General features: G+C 37.4%; 2 protein-coding genes across 3 annotated transcripts in view; one reads left to right on the top strand and one right to left on the bottom strand.

Moving 5' to 3' along the window:
- Nucleotides 1-352: 352 nt before the first annotated feature.
- LOC147234964 (cytochrome c-b) lies at nt 353-2,293 on the bottom strand. The gene is made up of 3 exons (XM_086145693.1): nt 2,153-2,293; nt 1,421-1,597; nt 353-1,333 (listed from the first exon to the last, which is right to left on the bottom strand). Exons 2-3 carry the CDS (start codon nt 1,590-1,592, stop codon nt 1,188-1,190), a joined length of 318 nt encoding a protein of 105 aa, XP_086001819.1. The 5' UTR covers nt 1,593-1,597; nt 2,153-2,293; the 3' UTR covers nt 353-1,187.
- Nucleotides 2,294-7,182: 4,889 nt separating this feature from the next.
- osbpl6 (oxysterol binding protein-like 6) overlaps nt 7,183-27,807 on the top strand; it is a 34,354-nt gene continuing 13,729 nt past the window's right edge. The window contains exons 1-8 of one of the 2 annotated variants that reach the window (XM_086145690.1): nt 7,183-7,457; nt 14,100-14,337; nt 22,034-22,156; nt 23,305-23,358; nt 23,794-23,907; nt 23,998-24,168; nt 26,028-26,172; nt 26,324-26,427. In XM_086145690.1, coding sequence (XP_086001816.1) covers nt 14,191-14,337; nt 22,034-22,156; nt 23,305-23,358; nt 23,794-23,907; nt 23,998-24,168; nt 26,028-26,172; nt 26,324-26,427 — 858 coding nt within the window. In that variant the 5' untranslated portion in view covers nt 7,183-7,457; nt 14,100-14,190. Of the gene's footprint in view, nt 7,458-14,099; nt 14,338-22,033; nt 22,157-23,304; nt 23,359-23,793; nt 23,908-23,997; nt 24,169-26,027; nt 26,173-26,323; nt 26,428-26,909; nt 27,003-27,807 lie in introns of those variants that run through there. The other variant, XM_086145691.1, reaches the window with a different exon arrangement.

The following is a 27,807-nucleotide window of genomic DNA, read 5'->3' as shown; positions in this document are numbered from 1 at the left end:
TATTCACCATCTCTCCTCTTTACATGTCTCAACCATCTGTCTGGTTTGTTCACAGTCCTAGCTGTCCACCTCAATATTTTTATCTCTTAACATAAACATATATACTTGAACATTTCAATTTGTACCATCTTGTATGAATAAAAGAGTCAACTTTTAAGGTACTGCTAAAACAAAATTAAGACCAAAGGCTCTAATACAGTGGATAGATCAAGTTTTTCACATTCGCTGATGTTTTTACATTTAAGAATGTACACATTAAACATGTAAATTTAACAGCATCACACAAGAGGTTGACTTAAAATGTCTGAATGTGAATGAGTTTAGTGACACATATTGAACACCACTCACAATATATGGAAAAAGCTTTGTGTCAGTTTTATTCATTTCGTCCACTTTTAGAATGACAGAACCATCAGGATATTAGGTCAGAAGGTATTAAGGCATATTCATTTCTGGGACAGAAAACTTATTACCATCTACCCCATGACAAGTTTCAATGAAGTATATGTTACAATCCTGATTTGAAAAGAAACATCAAATAAAATTCAACAATAACACAGTGACAATTCACAGATACCCATCTTCACCTTGGATGATCAGAGTTTAGAGCCTTCATTACCAGTTGGATAATCCTGTCAGGTGTTTTTTTTGTTTACACTCCAAATCACTTATCAATTATAACTGTTTTGAGATGCATTGCTGACAGTAGATTCAAACATAATTTCATAACAGAAAAAACAAATCAAAAAGATTACAGATGACATTTTTACACTGTTTCAGTTGAACTACACGTCAAAAAGGAAAAGAAAATCAATGTTTTTTTTTCCTTTGAAATAAGAGGTTATGTTTGCCTGGTAATTAAATAAACCTATTGTATAAACAAATAGTATTAAAAAGAAGTTTTTTTTTCTTCTTCAAGGAACAAAATACTGGAAGACTTCCTACAGCACAACTTTCAGTCCCTTAATTCTGTCTTCTGAATATGTTCAATAATTTATTAAAAAAGAAAAATGTAGACCAGAAGATTTTTAACTTCCACTAAAGAGGATCACATCAAAATAAGGAACAGCTGTGACAATGGCAAGTAATAATTCCAGCACCATAAGATGACACTTCACATTCCCTAGTTGAGAAAAAAAAAGGCAATTCCTTGAGCGTTATCATCTTGACACAAACAGTAAAGTTAATCATGAAGTGGCAGATTTAAGGTATGCTATAAGGTCGATGCGTTCATTCTTCTTTTTAATGCCAGCAAAGATCATCTTTGTTCCTGGAATGTATTTTTTGGGGTTCTCCAAATATACATTCAGGGTGTCCTCCTCCCAGATAATACCTGAAATTAAAAAACAAAACAGCGCACGTTACACACAGAACATGAATCAGATTACCTCTACGTCTTTAAACTAGAGAAAGTATATACCTTTGCTTTTGTTAGCATCCGTATAAGAGTAGCCCTCCGCCTGGCCTGTTTTGCGACCAAACAGACCCCATAGGTTTGGCCCGACCTTGTGTTTTCCTCCATTCTCCACAGTATGACACTGAGCGCACTTCTGGACGAACGCCTTCTTTCCTTTAGCAATGTCCCCAGGCATGGCTTCTGCAGAGAAAAAAAAAACACAAACATGTTCATTTGTAGTTGTTTAACTCCTATTAAAAAAAAAAAAAAAAAAAAAAAAACATGTAACGACCTGCATTGGCACTAGGTGGCGTTCACATATGTTGCGAAACAGCAATGACCTCGTCAGTTACAAAACTGGTTTCCTTAGACATCCGCAGTGAGATGAAAATCGTCGCAAGAAACGCCGATTTGACCCCAAAAAACATTTTACTGAAGAATCCGAGAAAATACTTGGCACATACCCCCCCCCCCCCCCCCAGTCCGGGACTTCTTTAAACTTCGTTAACTTTTAAGATTAACAGTAGTATTTACAACAGTAACAAGAAGCAATCTACAGTAGATTAACTTAAAGTACGTTTGGAAAAAAAACATTTTAATTTTTGATAATTTAGGTTGAGACATTTAACCGGAAAAGTACCAAGCCGGCAAGACACCACGTTGTTTCGAAAAAGCCGGCATGGCTAACCCGGTGCCAGCTAGGAGGGATACCACACTCTTAACAACAGCTTAAGACGTCCGAATACATCCACTTACCTTTTAAATCTTATACAATCGGCAAACTATTATCTTGTTTCGTTTGTTTCCCGGCCTTTATTCTTCTTCCAGCTCAATAGCGGGCGATTCGGAGGGAGTTTCCTTTTGAACCCCTTACCATGAAGACGTTACGCTCTCGCCACGTCATCGACCACATGACCGCTGTCGTAATGCTTCTTGCGAAACCATGGTTACGTTTCAGGTGTGACTATTCATTGGAAGCGCTACACCGGATTAATTGCAATACAATACAATACAATGCCAAATCGTAGAATTATTTATTTAACTTACTAAATATTAGACTTGGCTTAATACTTTCATTCCCGTCAAAACTTTCAATCACTGATCGAATAAGTGCATGTTATCTTTTGTAAGGATATTTTATCTTTTGTAAGGATATACTTTAGGAAAAAGAAAATTACGAATAAAACATCATTATTACTAGTTATCCTTGTTGTGATCATTTACATCCATGTTTACAAACATGTAAAAGTGTTGACACAACAGTGCCTGTACAGAAAGACACATGTGAAGGTGAACTGAAAATTGTGAAGGTGATCTGAAAGCCCGCAATGCCCTTTCAGAGTCCTGCACCAAAACACATTTTTTGAGAAGTTATATCAAACAAACTCAAACTGGGGCTACCACACAGGGGAAAAGCCTGAGAAGCCTGAGAATACTGAAAATCGTTTTATAAAATTGTTGTACTTACCATGCAGTTAGAGAAAAGGGGATGGGTTCAATATTAATAAAAATGAATACACATTCACAAACTATCTAATACAGACTGTCTATTACATGCTAATAAACTGGGGAATATGAGTTTGTGGATAGGTGAAATACACTGAAAAGTGCAAAGGGGTGTCACCACTCACTTAATCCACACAGAAAATCTCACAGCCATCAAATACCGCAGTCAACAGTTAGAGCCTTGCGACTTCTCTGACATACCTAACATGTAAGAGCATCAGCACCAAAATGTCATGTCTTCCAGAAAGATGGCCCTCTGAAGAACTGAAAACATAATAATGAAACAATTTAAACTTCATAAATAGGACTCACTGCACAGGGTATAAATGGGATATAACTTGATAATGGTTTGATTACTTGGCAGGGGAGAAGACAAAAATTAGATTCTAGTGTCAGATATCCTGACACAGGTCACAGGCTACAATGACATGCGTTAATGGAATTGTAACAATGGCAAAAAGGAAAAACAGCAAGACCTTTAACTGAAGGCAAAACTATAAACAAAGGCCAAAGGTGTGTTACATAATCTGGCCCTCTTGATGAAAACTGTCCATCATGACTTGATTCAATGTTTTTTTGCAATACATTAGACCTTAAAATCCAAATGTAATAAACCCATTTGTGTTTATTCCAGAAATGAAAAAGTTGGGATCAGTTAAAACAAAACTGGTTAATGCAGTAGATCAGACAGCAGCCTTAAAATATGACTCACAGCCATTTTCAGTTTTGCTCAAGGACTGCCTCTAAATTTACCTTACCCTGTAAACTTGACTATTTATTATGTGTCCTCAGATTTCAAATATGCAAACTGAGCAGTTGAACTAATGAATACTTACCCTGCACAGTCACCTTAGGTCACTTTGCCATCCATGCAATCTGTACTTTTCTTTGTAACTTATGTGTAATGTAATGTTTGTGTTTTCAATACACGAGCTGAATGTGTCCATCATAGTTTCACTGATACTGTGACAAAATTGAGACGGGCAATTTGACTTGTAACCGGGACAGGAGTGTGATAAGAAGTTCAATTTGCTGAAATACATTACAGATAAACTATGCCCTCTTCTGCTTTCCTTATTGCAGGACATTTTTATTAGTCTATTGCCAATTCCCATTTCTCAAATATGATTCCTTTGACCATCTGTTTTGATTATGCTTGCTATTTCACAATTATGGATGCCCCATACTCTTCCCGATGGAGTCATATAAATGACAAAAAGCAAAAATTACAATTATAATTTTAGTCGAACAGCAAGCTTTTCTTTCAAAGACCCATCATTTATTGTTTTGAGTCCCTTCACCTGCTTCTTCTCGTTTTTTCTATGTTGCAGTTTGTGAGAAAACTTTGACCGTTATAATATCAATAAGAATAACCACGGCAACAATTTGACAAAATGTGATTACGCTCAAAGTACCTTACGGAGGTGGAAAATCCCTCAAAATCTGATTGCATTGCTTTACGGCTTTTCTCTGTTAAGAACTCCATTCAGCATAAAGCATGTTCCTTAGCCCAGTAATTGCATAGCTTCTTTATTGTTGCATTTGGATATCCAATTCACTGGTCAAAGACGAGAATGTTTTATTACCAAAAGAGTTGCCTAAAACTCCAATGAATTAGATGGAAAGAAAACAAAAACAATATGACTCCCAAGTGGATTTGCTATCTTTAGAACAGCAACATGTCTCTCCATTTAAAATCCTCCCGATCGCCCTGATTAATTCAAGCCAGGTACACATAAATTAGTTCTTATCTCTGAAAGCGTTAATGCTGGCCTTTATCTTATGATTGACATTCTCATTCATATGAAGCATTAATTAAAATGTGTAGAAAAGGTATTTAGTGATTAAATGTCTTTGATACCCACACAACTTTTTAGGCATGTTCATTTTTGGGGTAAAGTAATAAAGTGATTAGGTGACCCCTGCCCACTCCCATGAGTTCCAACTGGATGCCTTCATCAAGGTCATCCAGACCTCTCATGTCCCTTTGTGATTCTAAAAACCCATTTCAGGATGGAGTTGAAATCTGATAAATGATTAGCCTGATGAAGGTTACAAGCAGAAATCAATGGCTCTAATAATGAAGTTGTTCTATACAAAAGAGGTGTTGTTGGAGTTTTACTTCTGTATTGCAAAGGGAGTGCTCAACTCTTCTTCCACAGGAAACCAAATCTATCAAAGCAGTAACGACATTTATGATCAAAGTTTGTGCATGGAACACAAGTTCCTTATGAAAAACCTCCCCTTGTAGGGCTGTGGTAATGATTTAAAATGATACTAAATGTTATTGGTTATGCATTTATTTGTTAACTCCCCCTACAGACGCAGCCTGTTTAATTCTTGTTGTTGCTGTAGATTATTTCTGTTTCTAAAGGTAGAATTATGCAGTGGCAACCATGGGACACGATGAGTTCACCACTTAAGCTTGAAATGAAAACTTTTTGCATATTCACACGTTTCAAAAACTTAAATGAGCTACAACCAGAGGTGACATTTTCTAATTCCTTAACACCATTTACGTTTGTTTGGCATACTGGAAAACCACTGTAAGTCATACATTCTTTTTTGAAAGTTTTTTTTTATTCTTCGATATGGTGGAGGAAACTTTGTTGAAGTTCAAAATGAAGGGATTTCAGATCACTACCTTATGATCTGATTACATTACATTACATTACATTACAGTCATTTAGCAGACGCTTTTATCCGAAGCGACTTACAAAAATGCCAATTCAATAACCAATCTGATTATTACCAGAGAATTTCAAGGCTGAGGAAAGTCTAGAGAGGTGGAGGTATGCTCTGGAAAGTAGAGGAGTGAAGGTGAGTCGCAGAAAGATAGAATATATGGGTGTGAATGAGAGGAACCCAGATGGAACAGTGAGACTACAGGGAGTACAGAACAATAAGTTGGATGATTTCAAGTTCTTAGGGTCAACGGTCCAGAGCAACGAAGCGTGTGAGAAAAGGGGAAAAGAAACGGGTTCAAGCAGGTTGGAATGGGTGAAGAGAAGTGTCAGGGGTACTATACGATAGAAGACCAGAACGAAAGGAAAGGTGTACTGGACAGTGGCAAGTGCTGCTGTATGGCCTAGAGACAGTGACAATGATGAAAAGACAGGAGACAGAGCTAGAGGTCACAGAGATGAAGATGCTGAGGTTCTCTCTGGGAGTGACGAAGAGAGATAGTCCATCAGAGCAACAGCACATGTTAGATATTTTGGAGGGAAGGTCAGAGAAGCCAGACTGAGATGGTTCGGTCATGAACTGAGGAGGGATAGTGAATATATTGGTAGATGGATGCTGGAATTTGAGCTGCCAGGCAAGAGGTCTAGAGGAGGACCAAAGAAAAGATATTTGGACCTATTGAGAGAGGATATGAAGATAGTTGGTGTGAGACAGGAGAATAAGAATAGGGTTAGATGGAGTGGGTTGATTCGCTGTGGTGACCTCTGAAGGGAAAAGCCGAAAGTAGAAGACTTTATGATCTGATTTTTGTGACAATATCATTGTATCTCTATTATGATGACCGGTAAAAGATTGAAGCAGAATATAATAAACAACACTTCTACATCTCATCGACAGAATTGGATTAAATGCTCTTATAGGAGGTGATTTTCTTTGTATTGGAAATGTAATACAGTGCGTTTGCCTGAGGTGCTGTTATTAATGTACATTTGTACTTTATACAGACAGAGAAAAAATTAAAACTGTTTATGTAAAATGTCAAAAAAATAACTGGTATTATTTGGAAAATGGTTAGCACCTTAAATTCGGTTTTAATTGTTATGGTGAAATGTAGTACCTTACATAAACCGTACAATACGTGTGAGGTGAATGGCAGAGCTACCTACACTCGAAAGGCTAAATAGAGTAGCTAACGGCATAGCCGAGTACCTCCTCCAAGCTCCTAAGACGCTGGTCATTCAGTGCTTTCCCTTATTCAAGAATCATTCTCACTTGGGTTTTTCTTCGTTTTTTTTTCTTAATATCCAAAGTAATTTTGTCGATTTTGTTGTCATACTGTTGAACAGGATAACCGTATGTTAGCCCTGTCGTCGGTCAGAGCTAGCGCACAAGCTAACCCAAGAAAACGGTGATTTTCTTTGGTAAAATACTCGGCTTCTGGATTCACCACACTTCTCCCCCGACCAGTTCGGCAAACGTCTACTTTGAGTCCGAGGCTTTAGATATTCCACCTCCACGTTTTTAAAACGTCCAGCGTCCGCCTGTGCTCGATCCATTCCGTGGATTTCTTCCCGCCCAAAGCCAATCTTGCTGCAGGGAGGAGCGAGCGGAGTGCAGTTGAGCTGAGCGGAGCATCACAGCCCGCATTCAAGGAAACGGCCAAACACAGCACTTTTTGACTTTCCACAATGTTCTAGCCTTCGAACAAGACACTTCTTTAATGATAAAATTGTTATATTCGAGGTGGAATCTGATGGAAGCCCTCCGTCTTTGAAAAGCAGGGGACCCGCTGCCCAGGCAAAAGGGGATACCCCGCTCAATTGTTTCCTGCGCCAAGAACTGTTAAGACATGATCACTACAGCATCTGTGGTAAGGCTTTAAGCTTTTCTCTCTCCGAAGGCAACCTCATTGCCAGAACTGACGAACCGTCATATCGTTAACACAATGCGGTTCGTTGTGAGGCGTGAAGCCACCGGTTTGGCTGCGCTGTTTCCCCACTCGGAGACCCAGCGTCTCATCCTTTTGTATTTGCATCCTGAGTGAATCACTCACCGAGGACCAGTCAGACATGACCACCTAGCCGCCGACGACTTAGCTAGCCCCCTTCGACCCTCTCCTGCTAGTCTGAAGGTAAACCAGCTGCCCGCCGACTTTGTATCCAAACATGAGCATCCTTCATCGCAAGATCACGGCGGTGAAGTTGGAGCCGTCGTACGTGGATGCGGCGGAGGAGTAAGAAAAACCGAGCGGGCGGTCAAAACTCCGGGTACCGATGATGTAGTCGTAATGCGTCACTGACCTTTTCACCCTTATAACTCAAGATCCCCGACGTCTTTGAACTGGACGATAAAAGATGACATACCAAAGAATATAGATGGACAAGATGACCGTCCATATCACATTCACCTTGCTAGAGATGGCGATTGGAGTAATGAAAAGTTAACCAACTTCAGTCAATTATGGGATTGCTCCACGACTATCGTGCCAGTTTTTTTTTTCTCTCCCCATCCCCTTCACTTGAAGGTCATACAGTGACTTTGCAGTTGTTTAAAATAGCCGAGAATCCCATCAATTAAACAGTAGCAGAGGGGACTGGAAACCAGTGTGTCGGTAGTTACTTGCTGTCTTGATCTAACCCTGACTGTGGTTTAAATTGACGATGGATCTTGGCCCTTGAAACCCTCTTGCTGACTGTGTCCCCGTCATGTTTAGATGAAATCAATGCAGAGCTCGTCCACAGGATGAGTTGATAGGGAGAAAATTGTAACTTAGTTGGTGTCTTATGATGATGATTAAGTAAAATGGCCTTTAGCAGTAAGAGGGTATTTGCTGGTTGTCACCATTTTTAGTCACTATAAACTGAAAACAGAAGCCCTATTGATATGTGGGTTTTCAATGACTCATCACTCGCTCTCCCTGCCCGTTGTTTCTGCAATCGGTTGTTAGAATTTAGTTGTTGTTGTTCTTATTATTATTTCTTGTTAATTACCAATGTAATTGGGGTGAGGCAGCAAGGTGTCACACAAAACATTGTTTTTCTAATAAGATACACCTAATTTGCAGCTAATAACATATTTTTGCTCTCTGTATAACCACATTATCTAAAAATGAATTGACTACTTTTAGGTAAATCCAGATGCATTGGTGTGATCATATAAATAATGCATTGGCGTTATCTTATGTAGTTATATAGAGACTTTGGTGGATAAAATTCGTCACTTATGTATGCAAATAAATAACAAAGTTCCACCTTAAATCAGGAAATGTCTACCGAAGAAATGCTGGACAAGAATAAGAATGTCAATGTGGGTTTCCTATGTCCAATTTTCTGGTATTAAAACAAGAAATTATACAGTGAAATCTCCTGCTCTACCTAGATGATGTAATTTGTGCAGCGCAGGATAAACTGGCTCTGTCCAGTTACTGTTCTTAGAAAAAGATAGATAGATTGCTTACTTTAAAAGGGATGTTCTGCCTGCTGCCTCCAGATGTCACATAAGATCTACATCCTCCTGCTATCGCTCACCTGGTAAATGGTCAAAACATGCTCAGCCGATCAATATGCATTATTTGCCAGTTGTAAATTCAGATGATAGTTGTCCTCACAGACCCTGAAATATAATCTTAGGACATGAGTCCGCTTTTGTTGGTCCACTTTAATTATGCAACAGAGAAGGGAGATCAGCAAACTTGGTTCACTGGAGAGTGCTGGTCGATAACGTAATGTTGTGGGCGGCTTAGACATGGTCTAGAACACAAATGGGAAGATCTTTCCATTGCTGTTGTGCCATGGGTAGTATCAAATTTTCTTAAATCCTATGTTAAGGATAAATTGTCACAGTAGGTCTTCATTTAAATTGACTGTTCATTTGCTCAGGTGGCAATTACATATTGTGATGCTGCTTGTCAATTGGGTGTTTATATGTTATTTCAATTCAAAACTCTCCTCTTAGAGAGTATTACATAATTTCTTTACCTGTACCACAATGGATCACACTCATTTCTATTTTCATGATACACCGTAGACGCCAGAGAGAGAACTTCTACTTTTACTTTTCACCCTTCACATTTACAGCTATTGCAAACAGAGAGCTTGAAATGAATTGGAATTCAATATGATGTTGTTCAAAGATGTTTCCGTAGTGCAGTTTGCTATTATGCAGATTACTGAATCTGCCTTGATGTCTTTCCACTCTGATTCAATTTAAACTAAAAGAAAGTTAAAGAAATCTGAAATTTGATGCCTTTATTGTGGAACTGTTGCTTTGTTTGCAGCCATTGCAACCATGACAAATGCACACTGAACTGAAATGAGAACAATTACAACTGTAGCTTTTACTAGAATATCACATAATTCTAGTGACATCCTGTGGAGCATTGGGTTGTGTGCTCAAATAACACAATTAACCAGTAACATTCACTAAAACACAGTGAATTTTTTTGGGCTTACCCTATCAGGGGATGGTAAAAAATTCACAACATATAAACACAAATGGGATGCCAGTATAAAACAGAACCGATTTTGTATGCTGTTCACAAATTGCACTTTGACTTGTTTGAAATGTATTGTGTACTATATATTCATTGTGTGGTAATGGTTAAGAGTTTGCGACACTCAATGTATTTTTTTTCTCTCTTGCTTTCAGATGTGAGCAATAAGAAGGACAGAACTTGCTTTGTATGTGATTGTGCTGAAAATGCATTATGGGGTGAATGTGAGAGATGACGGGAAAGGGAAGTGAAAGGCCTTTCTTGCTTATCTAGCCATTTCATGGACCAAGCTACATGACTGTTAACGTTTAATGATTAGGGGGAAATTAGGCAGAGAAAACACATCTTCCATAAAACACTATGTTTCACTTCAAACCAAGTAATATGACAGAAATGTTTTGAATTGATATATGGAACAGTGCACTATAAAAATTTCAAGACCCCTCAGAACCTTAGAACCATTGCATTTTGTATTGTGGAACAGGGAATAGAAAAAATATCACGACATTCAGATGCCATATTTTTTATATTAATATTTATCTGAATATCTGCTTGGATTGAGAAAATCCAATGCCAGATAATCCAGTGGATAAAACCTATAATAGTCATGTTTAGTACTGAAAAGTCCAGTCCAGTGATATAAATATAAATAAAACCTTTTATATGTTTTTTAAAAGGGGATTTAAACATCATTGAGTTTTACAACTCTATGTATAAAACATGATGCAATGTACATTTCAATATTGTCTCATTAGAGCATCAAATAAGTCACATAGTCACCAGTACTTAACCAATTATTAAGAAAATTATGTTTGAGCCAGTATAAATTGAGTCTGCGATCATCTTGCCATTGAGAAGTTCATTTTTCTGAGCCCTTTTTTGCTATTCTTCATAACTTCTTACTGCAGCACCAACCCATTTGACGTTAGCAAAATCACAGTATGGCTGAGTGCAAATACCCAAACATTCACAGCTACATTATTTGAATTAAGGTAAAATGTGTCAACAAATCATCATCAACATAGCATTGCGATGTCTCAGAATGGCCTCAGCCTGACAATCTCCATATGTAAGGGGACTTCCGTATTGATTAAAAAAACTCTGCCAGAATGACATCTTAATCTTTCAAATATATCATTTTTCTTTTTTGTAACTTTCCCAACCAAAATGTTCTGTGCATTTTTCCAACTGAAATACATGTGATAAGCTTATTTGATTTTGTTTCTCATCATTTTCCCCCTTTTTAAATCAAAATAACAATTTTAAGATTATTTGTTCCTTTTTACTCTGGTAAATGCAAAGTAGGGTAATTGTTAAAATTTACCACTGTTCAGGTCTAAACTGCCAGTATCTTCATGTCAGTTGGCTGAAGGAATAGTGAGTTGTCATATTAATTTTATTAGGGAACTCTGATATAGTTATGAAACATCAACATTGGTTCTGCTACTGTGATGAGATTAAATAAAATTTCCTGGCAAAGGCAGGGTAAAGCATTATTATAGCAGTTAATAAGATAAAGTGGTTCAATTTAAATTACATTTTTCAACTTGAAACATCATAACAATGCTGCTAAAAGGCGTATTTTCCATTTCTCGTATATTAGTTTGGCTTTTTTAGCTGTTGCCTCTTGTCGTATCCCATTAATCCATTTTGAATTTCAAGCTCTATAGTTTATTTAAAGCTATGACTACACAGTATAGAGTTCATGAACAGAAAAGTACAACTTCCATTATTTGGATGACTTCATCTACAGTACGTATATATTTTGAATCTGATAAAGTTAGCATACTCTGAAACTGGCATGTCATATTACCCCTACATTTAGCAAAGACAGTATTAGCATTTCTGTATATAACCTTTATCCTACCTGTTCCCTAACTGGGACATATTAGCTACTTTAGTGGGTTTCATATTTTTCCCCTAAGAGAACGTGTTTGCAGCGGATCATAAAAACAGTCTCAGTCATCAGAAAAGAGGTAGAAGAAATACTCACAAACATCTGTTGAAAATGACCCGCATTGTCAGTAAAAACAAGTAATAGTAGGTCATGGAAACACATTTTAGTTGGTAGCACCAACAAAAATAGAAAGACCTTTTTTAGGGTGTCATATAGTACATATAAATTCTTAGCATAGCTATTTGGGAAACTGCTTAGTTTGTCAGTATGAGTCCATTTTAGTGGTATTATTGTTTGGCTCTTGGACAGGTGTAAAGACAGTGCCATTGCTGTATCTACTTGGCAGGGCTCGCTTTGTCCTTCTGCTCAGAGAGCCATAATCACGGTGACAGGATTTAGAAGATTAAGTTCATGACTAATCAAGGCCTGAGCAGAGATTTCTTAGGATGGCAACTGGCTTCATATAGAGCATCTAAACATGAATCAAACACACAGCTGTTCTCTCAGGTCTCAACTGTGCGTGCTTCCAGTGTCACTTTTGCTTCTTAGTGGACTACATGTTGTCAGTTACTGCTTCTTTGGCCTCAATCGTTTAAGTCTGTCAGTATTTATGTTGATTATTATACTCTGTTTGCTTGTAGAAGGAAAATGGGTAGCTGCATATGGTTGTAAACATTGGAATTGTTATAGTAGTTTCCTTGTTGTGACATTGGTAAGGTTGAAACAGAAAGCTGACACACTAATTTTATACGCATTAAGTCACCAGGAGATGAAAAAAAAACATTAAAAGGTCACAAACAAGAAATTGACCTGGTTACAAGTTTAGAAATTATGTTTTCATTCCTGTGATCCATCACCAGCATCACTGTTTTTTACCAACTTTTAGCATTTATATTGGTTATTTTTTGTTTTTGGTTTTTTTCACTTGTTTGTTTTATTTCTTTAGAATTAAGATTTGTGAAACCTTTTTTTTCTTGATGTCAAAATACTCAAGGGATTTCTTGTGAATTCAAATAATAGACATTTTTTAGTGTGAAAAATAAATATTATGGAGCAATTTGAAGGGCTCTCACTGGACTAAATAAGCTTTTATTGACATTGATTGTATTAAAGAAATGATTGTATTGACTGCAGGCAATATTCTGATCAAAAAATTCTGAGATCATGTATAACTTGTTCTTTACACATATATCATGTCTGGCAAATAAAAAAAAAAAAAAAAAGAGAGAAAAATGAGGACAGTATGGTAAAAGAAAGTTTTGCTTGCAAAGTAACTTCACTTTGACTGACAGGCTGTCTCATGTTGGAGTTAATCAAAAATTGGTCTGACCATTATTAGAGTAATCTTCAAACTTTTAAGTTGGTCTCACTGCTGCCTCCTTATCACCCAAAGGAGAGGGTTTCTATTAACAGGCTAAAGGGAATATATTGAGTGAATGGACTTGGCACACTGTCTTACAGTAGCTTAGATCCTAGTTTGCTTAAGACGGTGCGGGAAGGATGACGTTAGAGGATCTGAATAATAGCAATGGTGTGTGAGTGTGTGGAGCACATTCGCATGTAAGGATACGTAATGCCTACGTTTGCAGAGCTGGTCACTGGAGTCAGGGAGCTTCCTCAGAGGTTAGCTAAGACAGCAGACAGTTGAAACCACAGGATTAACAAGTGTTGCATTCGCAGTATTAACAACCTTTTTGTTTATATGATCCACAAACCAAGTAACTAACTGCTATTTTGATAATCATTGCTGATGTTGTTAGGAAAGGAAATATCCCTATGTCAATACTATAAAGCTCAGGCTAATATACAAGCTAAAGTAAAATCAGCTCCCCTTACTTTGACTCCAAATAATTACATACATACTTATAACATAGTCCCAAAAAAAGTATTATTGACCATTCTGTGTCACCAAATTGTGATTTTTGGTTTGAAGACCTCAAAACGTGAGGCAGCATGCTTCCAGTAACCAAGAGTTAATTGGAAAAGAATTATTGGTGCATTTCGTCCAACTGGGCAGCAACGATAGGGCAGCCCAATGAAGCACCATAACTGTACAGGTTTACAGTGTGCCATGTGGAAATTGCATGTGTGGTTAGTGTAACTTCCTGACAAATGTGTTTCAGATGAACCGAAATAGTGAATAAGGTGAAGTGATGCTTCCTGTCTGTGGAGCCCAGTGCTGAAGGAGGCCAACAGAGCCAACAGGTGCCTACCATGTCCCACCACCAACACTCCCAACGAGGCCCCCATGGCCGCACCATGAGTTCTGAGGAGAGGAGTTCCACGCCAGTCAACAGGACTGCCACACCAGTTCACAAGAGCGCCTCTTCCTCTTCATCTTCTCAACGCGACAGCCGGCAGGTAATTTTTAGTTTACAGCAACATTCTGGTAAGATAGATTTTAATGGCTTGCTGTACTTCACTTAAATGTAGATGTTGGGAAAATGTCCTATTTTGCCATTTCTTTGGCTTTCCGTGCAAAAGAAAATAGTGAACCAATAAGAAATATTTTGTAAAATGTTATCCCTAAAATGCTATCCCTCAATTTGAACAGCTAGCAGAATAATGGAATGACATGGGATTAGAACGTCTGGCTTGGAATAAATATCTATTGCTTTTCTTTAGGTAAATTTAAGAATGAAAGTGATGAATGTTAGCGTGTTTTCTGTCAAGCACATGACAGAAAAACAATTTATCAGTCCAATCTTACACATGCAGAGGTTTATAACTATCCACAAACACTCTACTTTGTTATTGAGGGATGGAAACAAGCTAATTTAAATGGCCATATTCTGATTCATATTCATATTCTGATTCTGATATTAAAAAACCTAACACTAGCAGCTGATAATGCATTCCTCCTACTCTAGTCCTGTGCTACAATTTACCAAAAAAACACCAAAACACTAAACCGTTGATTATGCCTTGTGCTCCCCGAACTCTAAACTTAGACCCACACTAACTTGTATGATTTGGGAAGCCAGCCTTCATAGTACGATATCTTGACAAATGCGTTTTTGACCACATGGAACAGTTGCTAATAGACCATCAACCCTACATTGCCCAATCAGCTAAAAGATTAGAGGTAATTCCCTTGTTAGTAATTTAAAATCGTGCTCTGGTAAACAATGAGATACACAATTCCCTCTTAGGTCAAATGTAAGTTCTTAATTTATCCCCAGGTGTAAGCCATTCGAAGCTTACACTACCTGTTCTAACATCCCAGAGCTGCTGTGTCACTGTGGCTGTGCAGGAACAGGACAACACAGCTGGAATCTATGACATCACAGCTTTTCCATCGGCACCAGCTGATGAATATTTCATGAGGGACAGGCAGGGGCTTGGTGCCCCAGTGAACACGAGGCACGCTGTGGCATGTTGTGTGGGAGCCCAGCGTGTGTGCGCTTTAGATCACTCTCCAGGGAGAAAAGAGATTTTGTTAGAAAAATGGTGGTTTGAAATGAACAGAGAAAGCCCTGCTGAGTGATGAGGTAGACGGTCAACCTCCACCTCCTCCCTTCATTGTTCTTTTTTAATGATGTTGCCGCTCGCTTTTGATAAGAAAGCCATCAAGATAGAAGGGTTTATTATTGAATTTCTCTGATGCTCCATGATCCTGATAAGTTCAAAACACAAACTGTACATCTGCAACCTAATATCAGATAATGTTCCTCTCTTAATCAATATCTAATAAAATGTTTAATGAAATCAAGTCTAAGGTAAAGAGACAGCTATCAAGACAGGAACAAATTAAGTTTTTGTGCATTTTTTATATCTTTTTGATCAAGACCTCATGATAGTCAGTGTGTTATTAAAAAAAATGAATGGCCCATCAAGAATTTAACTGAGTGTTTGCTCTTTCTGATTGCTAAATTATGCAGTCAAGTACCTGTTGTAGTCCCACTTTCAGGAGGAAATAACAGAGCAGGCAGTTGGAAATGTAGAGGGCAAATCTTTTTACATAATAAAACAGCGGGCTCACAAAACACACTGAGTTACCACTATTACTTGAATTTAGTTGGCCGCTTATATAACCATCAAAAGACTTAAGGTACGGTTTTTAAAAGTCGCTTATGCTTACGCCCAGTGTCGAGTCAATTTAGATTATTTCAGGTTAAGCCTGTGTTTTTACCTTCATGGAGGCACTGCTTTGCACCATAGCCTGGTTTTTATGTTCTGCCCAGGTTAATACTTTGTCAGCTGACTGCTGCAGAGATTACACTTCATTCCCCTTGATATCCTGAGGAAGCACAGTAGAGCCTGAAAAAAGACCTTAGCTGGCTTGGCCGAGGCTCTGTTTTGGAAGAAAAATGACAGCAGGGCATTTTCTTAGTGGACAGACTTAATGAGATCCAGTCCCTATTTTCAAATCAATATATGACACTTTCCTCTTTGCTGACGACAACTGTTCAATATCATGACAACAATCGGGGTACTACTTGCAGTAAGAAAGGGAGCCACGTAGAAGCTGGATTTTGTGGGTGGATGCAGATTCCATTGAAAGGTGTTTAAAGATTAATGTACAAAGTGATGAAGATGTATTATTTGGTCATCATCTTGGTCTTGGTCTTATTGCTGTTTTTTAGCAGAATTTTAATGTAATGGTAATATGACCATGTAATTCCTCCATGATACTAACGCCCATTATTCTTTGAATTATAATGAATATCAATATATATAAACAAACTAATTATATAGGCAATAATTACAAGAAATGAAGTGAAGCAGAAAATGACATTAGCATAACTATTTATGTTGTAGAGTATTATGTCGACATTGTACTATGTGACAAGTTTTGTGTGCGCACAAACATGTCTGCCAAATCCAATATATCTCCAATTAGCCATAATCTGCCAGTATCATCTCCCGGCTGATTAAATGGGTGATACTTTAGTAATCTAGTGCTGGTAAGAACATCTGACCATCAAGACAACAGAAATGTGACTCATGCTATATCATCCATTTATCTTCTTCTGCTTATCCTGCACTCAGGGTCGCGAGGGCGAGAGGTAGGACTGGTCACCACTCAATCGCTGGTGCCATATATATAGATAAACACTATATCCTTGAAAAAAAAAATGCCAAAAACACTTGGCAATTTTCCCGATTAACATGCATGTTTTTGGACTGTGGGAGGAAACCCACGTAGACATGTGGAGAACGTGCAAACTCCAAACATGCCATATCATTTGTTTGAAAATGGTTTTATTACAAACCTAAAAAACACACATTGGTGTTTTCCATCAGGGAAATAGGACCTCGTAAAGGACATTTTGAGCCAGAACACAACAATTAATGTAATGATTGTAAAAAAAATTCTCATCTTTGTTTAATGGGATTTAAAGGTAAACTGATTGTATTCATTTTATATTTACTTTGAAGTCATGATGACACTACCATGGGCTGAACATAATGTACCTTAAATGGTTGATGGACGTGTAGGGAAAAGAAGACATTATTTTAGACCTCCTCTTCCCTTTTTCTAGTCCTCTTTCTTGTCTTGTGGGTAGCCTTTACATTATTTTTATGTATTCTGGGGTGCTAGTTTGGAAATGATAAAAAGGACAATAAAAAGTAATGGTAACTGACACATCATCAATAGGAATAGGAGGACCGGGGGATAATTTATGGCAATACTGTTATATAGAATCCAGGACTCTTTCCTAATTTAAACAAATGGCTTCTTTAAAAAAATTGTGACAAACGTCAGTGTCTTTGATCAGCTGAATGACAGCTTTTCAGCCCATTTTCACTGTTTTATATACCATTCTCATCTTTTTTACTATTGTGAAAAAAAGTTCAGATCTCCTGTTCTACTCATTGATGTATGGAAGTTGTACTCGTCTCAAAATTTATATGGAAGAATGTCATGAAAAAAAAGGCAACACTAACAATGAGATGTATGTACAAATGGTGTCATGTTTTGGAATGAACACTACTCACTTGTAAAAAAAAACAAGAAGACAGATCAGGATTCTCTTTTTGCACCATGATAGTAAGTGACCAAACAGCATAGGACTTTTTTTCATTACAACTGCTTTGCTCTTTTTATATATCAGAAAACCAGGATCTAAAAGCTAACAGTGAGGGGCCATGTGTAGTCATGTCATGTGGTGTTTGCACAGGGCATGACACTGCTCATACACAATCTCTTGGGGTATTAACTTCTCATCCCGCTGTCCTATTCCCAGGTCTTCTGGTGAGCCAATTTCTGAACCCATCAGCCGCATATAGCCTCTGGGAGCGACAGCTGAAATAAGCCAGAGAATATACATATGGAATGATAGCAAATCTTCTCTGTCCCAAAAATAATATAGATGTGCAGAAGTGACTTAAAGATGCATATTCACCAATGACTATGATGGGTCCCCTTTAATTGATTCAGAAAGTAGGTCTTTTGAGAGGTCTTTAAGTAAATGACCAAACCTCTAACTTAAGATATGAACAAACTAATTATGTTCCTTTAGACATTATAATAACATCTTATTATGTTATTATCATAACATAACTTGTCAAATGAATTATGAATCAAGATGTCCTTTAAGGCGGGGCTACTTTGGGATTGATAAGTCACTATCATGTTGGCTGTCTGTATTCCAGTCAGTTACACCCCTGGAGTGTTTCCAGCCAAGATGGCCATCACACATTTGCAAAAATGCCAACTGTCTTTCTGTCCTCTTCTTGTTTGTAGTCTTTTGTAAAAGATCTGTCTTGTATGACGTAATATTTTATTACAGTATGAATGCACAAGGGCAAAAGTAGTTTGCGTTGTTCTAAAGGATTATGATTCTATAAAAATTTATAGGCATCAGAGAGACTTCTCATGTCCATAGGAGTTGCAGTGATGTTAATAGAAACTTGTCTCCTGAAGGAGGCTGTTACACCAATATTTATTGATCCAATTTAGTTTACGTGTCCAAGAGGACTGTTTGTCCTTTTCGTTCAGTTGGACGCTACCTGTAATAATATGATAAATGGCTGTAATAAAGCTGGCACAGATTGTCCTTAAAAATGGTGTATTGACTTTAGCTTCGATCAGTGAAAGTGAAGCAAGTCGGCGATTTAATTGACATCATGATTGTGAATGAAAAATAAAATGCCACCTAATCCCATCATCCGTTGGAAGTCTTTTTTCAAGGCAACTGGTAAATAAGAAAAGGTTATGCTCCAGACAAAAATGCTAACTATAATGAAAGTTGTCCAGTATTGATGCTATGAGGCTGGGTACAAACCATGAAATGAGCTTAAGGACTATTTAATGGGATTAATAAACCAAATTTAGTAATCAAATAATTCAAATGAGCCTCCAAAAGTCTTGATGACCAAATCAAGAGACATCAGATTTTTCAGACACAAAGTAACACAAACACCTTTTTAATAAAAGCTTTAATAAAGTAGGGGCCAAATCAGCAATTCAGAGCTGTAAGGATTCTATTTTTTTTCCCTGTGACATCAAGGCTACCTCAGTATTGGGTTCATTTTGGAGTATTGTAAAGTCAGTGCCTCTGAGTAGTAATACTAGGTTGGTGGTGTGATTTGTCGGCTCTCAACAAGTATATGTTGTTCCCGGGGGGTTCGATAGTGTCTACAATTTAACTTTCTGCACTGCTTAATAACTTTAAAAGAATCTTTTCGCTGGCTGAAGGCAGTGGGAAGGAGGTCAGATCATGAGCATTTTAGTGAGGGACGGGTGATGCTCAAACAAGGTTTGTGTTTTTCAGTCTCATGTGAGAATAGAATCCAGGGCAGAGCTGCAGTGCTGTATGCATAGCCAAATTGTTCATGTGCACCTAATAAGGTGGCAAGTGAGTGTATGTAACAGTTGCTGGCATCAGAAATTACCACCAGCTGTCTGCCAAATGCTGTTAGATATCAGGCCGTAAAATAATGATTAACTATAGACCGGCTGGCAAATTTTAACATTTGTGCGCTCATGGTTATGTTATTTGCAATATTCACATCTTAAAAAGCTATAATGTTTTTGATCTTAAACTAACAGTCATGAAAGCATATTGAATTTCAGTTTTTGCCCCCATGCTATAGTTATTGATTCATCATTTAAAATGAAAGTTGTGGTGAGGATTAGCCAAAAGAGCTTTGTGGGAATAGTTTCTTTAGCTGTATGTTGTTTCCAGTCATTGAGGGTGCAACTACTAAGCATGTATTGATCATTGTATATGCATTATGGTTACATTATACAGTACAGTTGTAAGATGTATTCCCAGTCCATGATAATGACCTGATGGCTTTCAGAATGAACAAACATCCAACCAAGATAACATTACCTGCAATAGTGAGATACGTTTCGCTAATGAGGTTGAGCTGCTCCATCTCTCCAGTCACACAAGGCCAGTGAAAGGAGGGGGTGCATTCAGTGAAGAAACATGACCTCATTAGCAGACAAATCTGGTCAGGTGTTCGTTAGAGTAAACAGACTGTTATCCCCTTTTGTACACTGTCCTGGAAACCAAGGTCGCGTGTCATCACACACTTTTGGAGAGCTGTTCTGCAAGATCACACTGCACCAGGCACCACCTACACCCCAAGGATTGTTGTAAAACACTGGCCTTACCTTGAAAGCAAGGAGATAGAACTTATTTCACAGCTTCGCTTAGGGATCTGCATTAAATTGTTTATTGATTATCAAATATTACAGGGAGACCAAATTTTGGTCAGCCAATCATATTGAATTTCATATAGCTGAATCAAAAAATAAATTTCATGGAACTGTAATGTCTCAGTCTCAGTCTGTTAACATGCAGTTTTTCTGCAGGTCATCTATTTTAAGTGAACACAATATGTATAAATTTCCACATGATTATCAGCATTAAAAGTGCAAGTATTAGCTAAAACAAGCTACCAAAAAAATTCTAGTCATCAGATACATCAAGAGATTGGACAGAAAACGAACTGATGTAAATGCACTGATAGGTACTGTACTTTTATTAAAATTACATTTAATCTTCCGCTTGATTGTAATTTTTTTTTCCCGTACCATTTACCCGATTAATTAATTTACTGCAAGCGTTCTAAAATGTGTCAGCTTTGTCTGATTTGTTGATAATGTGGTGTATGGAACATTGAGGCATTTACTAAAACCACATAAAAAAATCAAGTGTCATGTTAGGTCACGCCAACATTTAACTTTGCTAGCATCCATGATATCTGATGCCCTCACCCACATGAGTCTCCTCTGAGTTGTTACCTGTCCCTGGTTAACCCTGCATCCCTTTACCCCAGAGGTGTCATTTTGATTTACAGACCCACTGGATACAGAAAGAGCGGAGTCAGGAAACAGCTAATGGAGGGGAAATAATGAAAGCATGGGGAAAATGTGAATGGAGCTGTACTACTCTGAATAAAAATAACATCAAGGTCTATTTGTTCACTCAAAATTGTAAAAGTGATTGAATTTGAATATAGCCATTTCTAGGCCTGGAATAAATTTGTGTGCAGATTGACAAAATGTTAATATTACTCTGCTTGAATACATTTTTAAAATTAGGCAATGTAGCTAAAAAATACTTTTGGTTAAACATACTACAATATAGTCTGATGCGAATTTTTATTGCAAAACAGAGATGCAAAACATTGGATTTCTTGCAGCTGTCCAATTTCCCGAAAATTTACAGCTTGTGATAAGCAATACCAATTTAGCCACCTTTTTTTCTACCTGTCTGTGGAGGGCATAATGATTGTCTTGCAGTGGAATTAGCGCATCATTAAGCCTACTCTTATCATGGCAGATGCAGATGTAGCCTAGTTCAAATGCTGAGCATTGTTAGGGAAAAATAAGAAATCGAGTTCAACTTAATTAACTTGCAAATAGCACAATCTACCTGCCGATGTTTTTTTTTCTGATGATCTTACTGACTCTGTCCATGGAGACAATCAGCATTCTTGTTCTTTTCAACCTACTGATATTGTTGACATATTGTTGGTAATGCAATAATGAAGTGCAACTTTAATTTTTCTTTTAAATCTGTGGGTCCTTACTATTCTGAATGTGTACATGGTTAACTTCAGAATCGGTTTTGGTACTTTTATTTCTCCTTAGGAAGCGGACAGCTGGGAAATCATTGAGGGGCTGAAAATCGGTCAGAGCAATGTCCAGAGGCCAGATAAACATGAGGGGTTTATGTTGAAGAAGCGGAAATGGCCTCTCAAAGGCTGGCACAAGGTAGGAGCAACATTCACACCGCTAAAATTTCCATTGCTAACTTTCAACAATGCAGCACAGGGTTAAACAGTGTCTATGTCAGCTGTCCTGCAAGATTTTTGTGTAGAGAAGTTATATCAAAGTACCTTGCCCCCAAGATATCCAGTGTGCTTGTGAATGATGCCCACTCCCAGGGCATCATTCACAAGCACACTGGATATCTCCTTTAAAGTCCTAAGTATCAGCCTACCTATTACTTTGTCTGGAAATTCAGTTAAAACCATTCCCCATTGATTGCATATTAAAACTCAGCACTGTGCCATGCGTAAAGATCTCCTTCAATGTTGGGGGTGGGGGACAGAGATTTTCTTCATTGCTCACTAGCTGGACCTTTGTCCATGACATGTCACGGTTCAATATGTTTTGTAAGGGCGGTGAGCAAACGATCATAATCCTGCATCACCCCTGCACATTGAGATATCATTGCTAATACATCATGATTTGTAATGCCCAATTGTAATGACCCCTAGTACAGCTATCCCACTTGCACAAATCTCATTAAAAATTAAGCACAAATTTACCACAAATTTCACTTATTCTAAAGAAACCATTTGTTTGAGGTGGATCTCACTTCATTGACTGTAACACAGACATCATAAAATCCCTACTATCAGAAGTGCTTGTCACAACACATCAGTTGGACAAGCTGAGCTGAGTTCAGACAATTTTAAGATGAGACTTTCAGATTTGATCATTTTTAGTCTTCTCTGCATCGTCCTTTTAAGATTTCTCGTGTTTGAGAATTAATTTGCCCATCATCTCACTATTATTCTTTGTCCAAAGTTTGTAAAAACAATGCAGCTCTCTTTGCTATACTGTTTTCGTGGCAGCATTGTGAGATAATGTACATACATCATCACCAAAGATGACAGGACTTTCGTGAAAGTGGCTATAAAGTAACACTGAAAACATACTGTTTCTCGCTAACAACGTAAATATAAAAGAATAGTCTGCTGTAACTTTGCAATCGTGTTCAATCTATCACAGCCTATAAAATATACAAATATTATTCATTTTTTTCTGACACAAGATGGATCAATAGGTTTTCTATTCATTAAGCATTTGCTGTTGTTTAACCAACATATTTTCCAACTATATTTTCTCTGCAGCGTTTTTTTGTTTTGGACAATGGTATCCTGAAATATTCCAAGTCCCCCATTGATGTAAGTAGCCCAGACTGAAACCCGCAGGCACAAACAGTCCAACCTGGCAATGAGTCAGCAAAACATCTGCAATAAAGGCCACAATGTTCAGCTTGAAACAGAAGGATATGTGAAATTGCAGGAAAACCAAAATGCAACTGATATGATTGAGATTTCAAATGCTTTTTATCTGAAGAAATTTGAATACTTAACATATTTTTGACAACAAATAAAGTCATTGAAAGTTAATTGAAAATAGTCCTTAGGCTATAAACAGTTGAGAAAGTTTTTCTGAATAAAAGCACATTACCAGAACTTTGTATTTTTAGTATCCTGACTAATCCTCTTATCCGTACCTGTTACCTTGAAAAGAATGTGGCAGTCTGTTTTGAGCACATTTTGGTTATTTTTATTGTCATTGTAACTTGAGAGAATTTAAACTATTGTTTGCGTTAGATTCAGAAAGGCAAACTGCATGGCAGCATCGATGTTGGCCTGTCAGTCATGTCCATCAAAAAGAAAGCCCGCCGCATTGACTTGGATACAGAAGAACATATCTATCACCTGAAGGTAACACAGATGGAAAGAGTCAGATCAGTAAATTAGTTATTGATTAACCTGCTTGTGGAGTTAAGGTCACCGGGCTCTCTTCCTCCTTAGGTCAAATCCCAAGACATCTTTGACGCCTGGGTGTCTAAATTGCGTCATCACCGCCTGTACAGGCAGAATGAGATTGTGCGATCTCCTCGGGATGCTACCATGCGAACGTTTCCTCCCCCAGCTGCCATGGAGTCCCCCACACCTGCATCAAGTGCGCCACATGAAGCCAAGGTACATCACTGATATGCTTGAAACATCGTTTGTATAGAAGTCCAAGACATATCATAGCCTGAGTGCAGTTACATATCAAGTATTTACGCCAGATCCAATTAATTCGAGTTGGCCCTGTTGTGTTTTACGGGATTCAGAACGCATAAATCAAAGGAATTGAGAATTCATTCTGTGTCAACCAGTCAGATCAGATGATGAAGGGTACATACATGTTGTGAAGATTTGTCAATCCAAATATCTCTACTCCCATAAGGCAGGCCTAGATTTTATGACAAGTAATTCAGAAAAATCATGCCAGATACATTGTGCAACTAGTTTAAACAAGCATAATTATCAAAAGTAGTTTCATTAAAATGTTGTTAGTATAAATTTAAGTTAACTTTTGTTATTTATTAAACAAACAAGTTTTTGATGTTTTAAAATCTTTCCTACATTCCGAAGTTAGTTCCTTATAAACAAAAACCTTCAAAGATCCACTTTTGGATGTAGAAAACATGTTTGTGTCATGTACATGTCTTGTATTCATCTGATTGTAAAATGATTTGCAGTGAATGTGTGGTAGGATGGCTGTAATGCTGGTTAAAAAGCTAATTGCATCCAGAGCATTAGTATAACAAAGGCTTTGTTTTTCTAAACTGATTCCAGTTTAATGTAAACAGCTTATACTCTTCGGACTGCCTTAATCGTTGTAATTAACACAAAGACTTGGATTTTATCTATTTAATTCAAGTTTAATTATTTTCTGTTTGCAACAGATGATGACACTTCATTGTTGAGTGAATATATTCCCATATTTTGCTGTATTCCATTTCTCATTTGTGTTGATCTGTCATTTTAACTCTTGAATGCTCTTACAGTAGCAACATTTCCCCTTTGGATGAGGTCCTTTCATATATAACCTTATAACATCTTGTGTAGTTTTATCTTGCCCTGAGACTTGAGTGCGTCTAATGTGGGCAGTTAGAGTCAATCAATAAAATCAAACAACTGATCAATTCACTGATAAGAAAAGCTAAAATCAAAGAATCTACACAAACAGTATTAACTGCGGCACCAAGGAAAACCTTTCAAGCTTTTTTGCACAAATGTAAAAAGGTGCTCAAACCTAAATATAACTATAGTGACAAATACTCTTCCTCCATAAAGAAATAATTTGATTTCTTTCATTTGCACATATTTGAAAGTTATAATTACGTTTACAGGGGGAAGTTGTTTTGATAGATTACTATATTTACACATTAAGGTTTTCAAAGATCAACCAGTCTTTTATTGCTTGGTATTTGACAGCTTTACTGCAGCTCTGCAGGGACCATAAAGGCTTTGATTAAAACTCCGAATTCATAATCATTCCTTAGGAAGAGTTTTATTTTTTAACCCCAAATTCTGAAAGCAGAAAATATTTATAAGCTGACAGAAAATAATTTTTGCCCAGTTTAAGTTTTATTAAATTGTAACTGTGATACATCTGAATTTTGTGCACCACTGAGAAGGCATATAAAATATCAACTTGGGAAAATGAAATCTGTGATATTTTGCACTCAAATTTTGCAGGCAACAACTTCTCAATCAGATCCCAAAATTGCGCTCATTGATTATTTTTCTGTCCATAATTTACACCTTAAGCTACTGATCTGCCTTATAATTTTGTCTGTAACTTTACTGCCAATTTTCAGATGCATTATTGCAGAAAGAAGGAGACAGGAAGGATTAGGAAACAGAATTTCCAGCCTTGGATGTAGACCCAAGCAGGGGTTCAGTTGGAGTGCTTGTTTGGTCAAAAAACGCCCTCGGTGAAGTTAATATGCTATATTGTCAGCCAATTAAGACACAATAATTCAAATACCTGTATTGCTGTGCAGCCGCCAAAGCAGGGCAACATGTCGTGGCAGCAGATGGTCCCCAGTAACAGCAGTAGCAGCAGCCTGCCTGCATCCTACAGCAACGGTCAGAGCAAGGTGGTAGCTTGGCTGCAGGAATCAGAAGAGATGGACAAATGTGCAGAAGGTAGGAGCGATGTCCATATCTCGGACTGAATCAGATTTCACAGAAGTCAGAATGTTAGCAACGGCTCTAGCTGTTTTAGTCTCAAAACATGGGAGAATCACTTAAAGCTGATTCATGATGGGATTGGTTTGTATTTGAATTTAACTTTCAGAACTTGCAAGATGCCAATCCAACCTAGCAGAGCTCAGCCGGTTACTACAGAGTCTGGAGATTCTACAGAGGACACAGTCAGCACCCAACTTCACAGATATGCAGGTTAAACACACTCACACACACACACACACACACACACACACACACACACACACACACACACACACACACACACACACACACCCACACACAGCACACACACACAAAGAAAGCTATTCAGAAAATATTTCATTTAGGGGTTTCTTCGGCAGCAGTGAGCAAGAACCTCTACAAATGATAATATTGAGGTAATGTCGGCTCTGTCTGAGAAAAGTTTATTTTCTATCCAGACAAATAGGGGTAATGATGCTTACAGATCACATGTCTGCTTCTCAAAGTTATCAGTATCCATTCATATTTAATTTAGCCTTTGGCTGAACTGCATTTTTTAACGCCATGCATTCCACTTGCTTACCAAGTTTGTTTGCAGCTCATTTCTTTGAATAATTTCACCATTATCTATTCATGTGCTAACTTCAGATTTATTTGCTATTTGTGTCTCCTGCTAACCCCACTGCTTATTCTGTTCCACATGTGCCTAATAGACCAATTGTGTAGAATTGTCAAAGAAAGAAAAGCGCTTGAACAGAAGATGGAGAACAAAAAGTGTCGGCAAAGATGCAAAATTCCAGCTTCAGGTACCTCTAATTCAGATTATCTACTCTGCTTGGTGAACAAATAGACAAACAAGGTTTTTATGTGTTTATTCATTCAAATCACAGACGTTGTGATGAGAAAAATGCTACAACTCCCTTATGAGCTCAATTGTCTCATATTAATTTTGAAGTGATACAATAATTCAAAAAACCCTTATTTTAAAATCCTTCCTTTTTAAAGTAATTTAATTGGCTTGAAGTAATGGTAAACATACTGTATTTCACTTGAGTCCATCCAAAATGTTCTTTCCACTAATTCATAAAGAAGCATTTTAATATCACAAAAGATTGCTTGTTATAAATATTCACCAGGGAGGACCATATAACTGCCAGGTCTGATTTTTGGGCCTCCTATGGGTCTGTGTAGCAAGTTGGGAGTGTTGGGGCAAATTAAAAACTGTTTTTGCATTTCCAAGAAAGGTTTTATTGTTGTTGGTCATTGAATCAGTAAACACTGTTTTTTTGCATTAGCTTTTATTGTTTGTTTGTTTTTTTACTTTCACCTTTTTAACTTTCCTTACCTTAATGTTTTATATTTTAAATTCATTAAAAAGAATTTAAATTTAATGTCTTTACCCTTTTGCTGTTAAAAACAAAGTTGCTAGCCAGTAGCAGTATTTTGACTGAAGTAAATGGATCAAGGACTCACCAACTATTCAGCTCCATCATAGAATCTGCCAAAGAAGCATAAAACATCATCTTTTCATCTTTTTATAGACTCTTAAATGCCAGTTACTCAGCTTTAATGAAAAAAAAAACTTTTCCTCATTAGTTTGGAGAACAAGTT

The sequence above is a fragment of the Fistularia commersonii genome, chromosome 4 (assembly GCF_037954325.1).
Source record: "Fistularia commersonii isolate RoL2024-O1a breed Wild chromosome 4, RoL_Fcom_v1.0, whole genome shotgun sequence".
Classification (NCBI taxonomy): Eukaryota; Metazoa; Chordata; class Actinopteri; order Syngnathiformes; family Fistulariidae; genus Fistularia; species Fistularia commersonii.
The sequence above is the reverse complement of the archived record's forward strand: the minus strand, read 5'-3'. Positions and strand labels throughout refer to the sequence as shown.

Excerpts from the sequence above, each read along its gene's own strand:
- LOC147234964 (XM_086145693.1), bottom strand. The coding sequence starts at position 1,592 with ATGCCTGGGGACATTGCTAAAGGAAAGAAGGCGTTCGTCCAGAAGTGC. Across the intron at positions 1,334-1,420 it reads GGATGCTAACAAAAGCAAAG|GTATTATCTGGGAGGAGGAC; the intron begins GTATATACTTTC and ends TTTTAATTTCAG.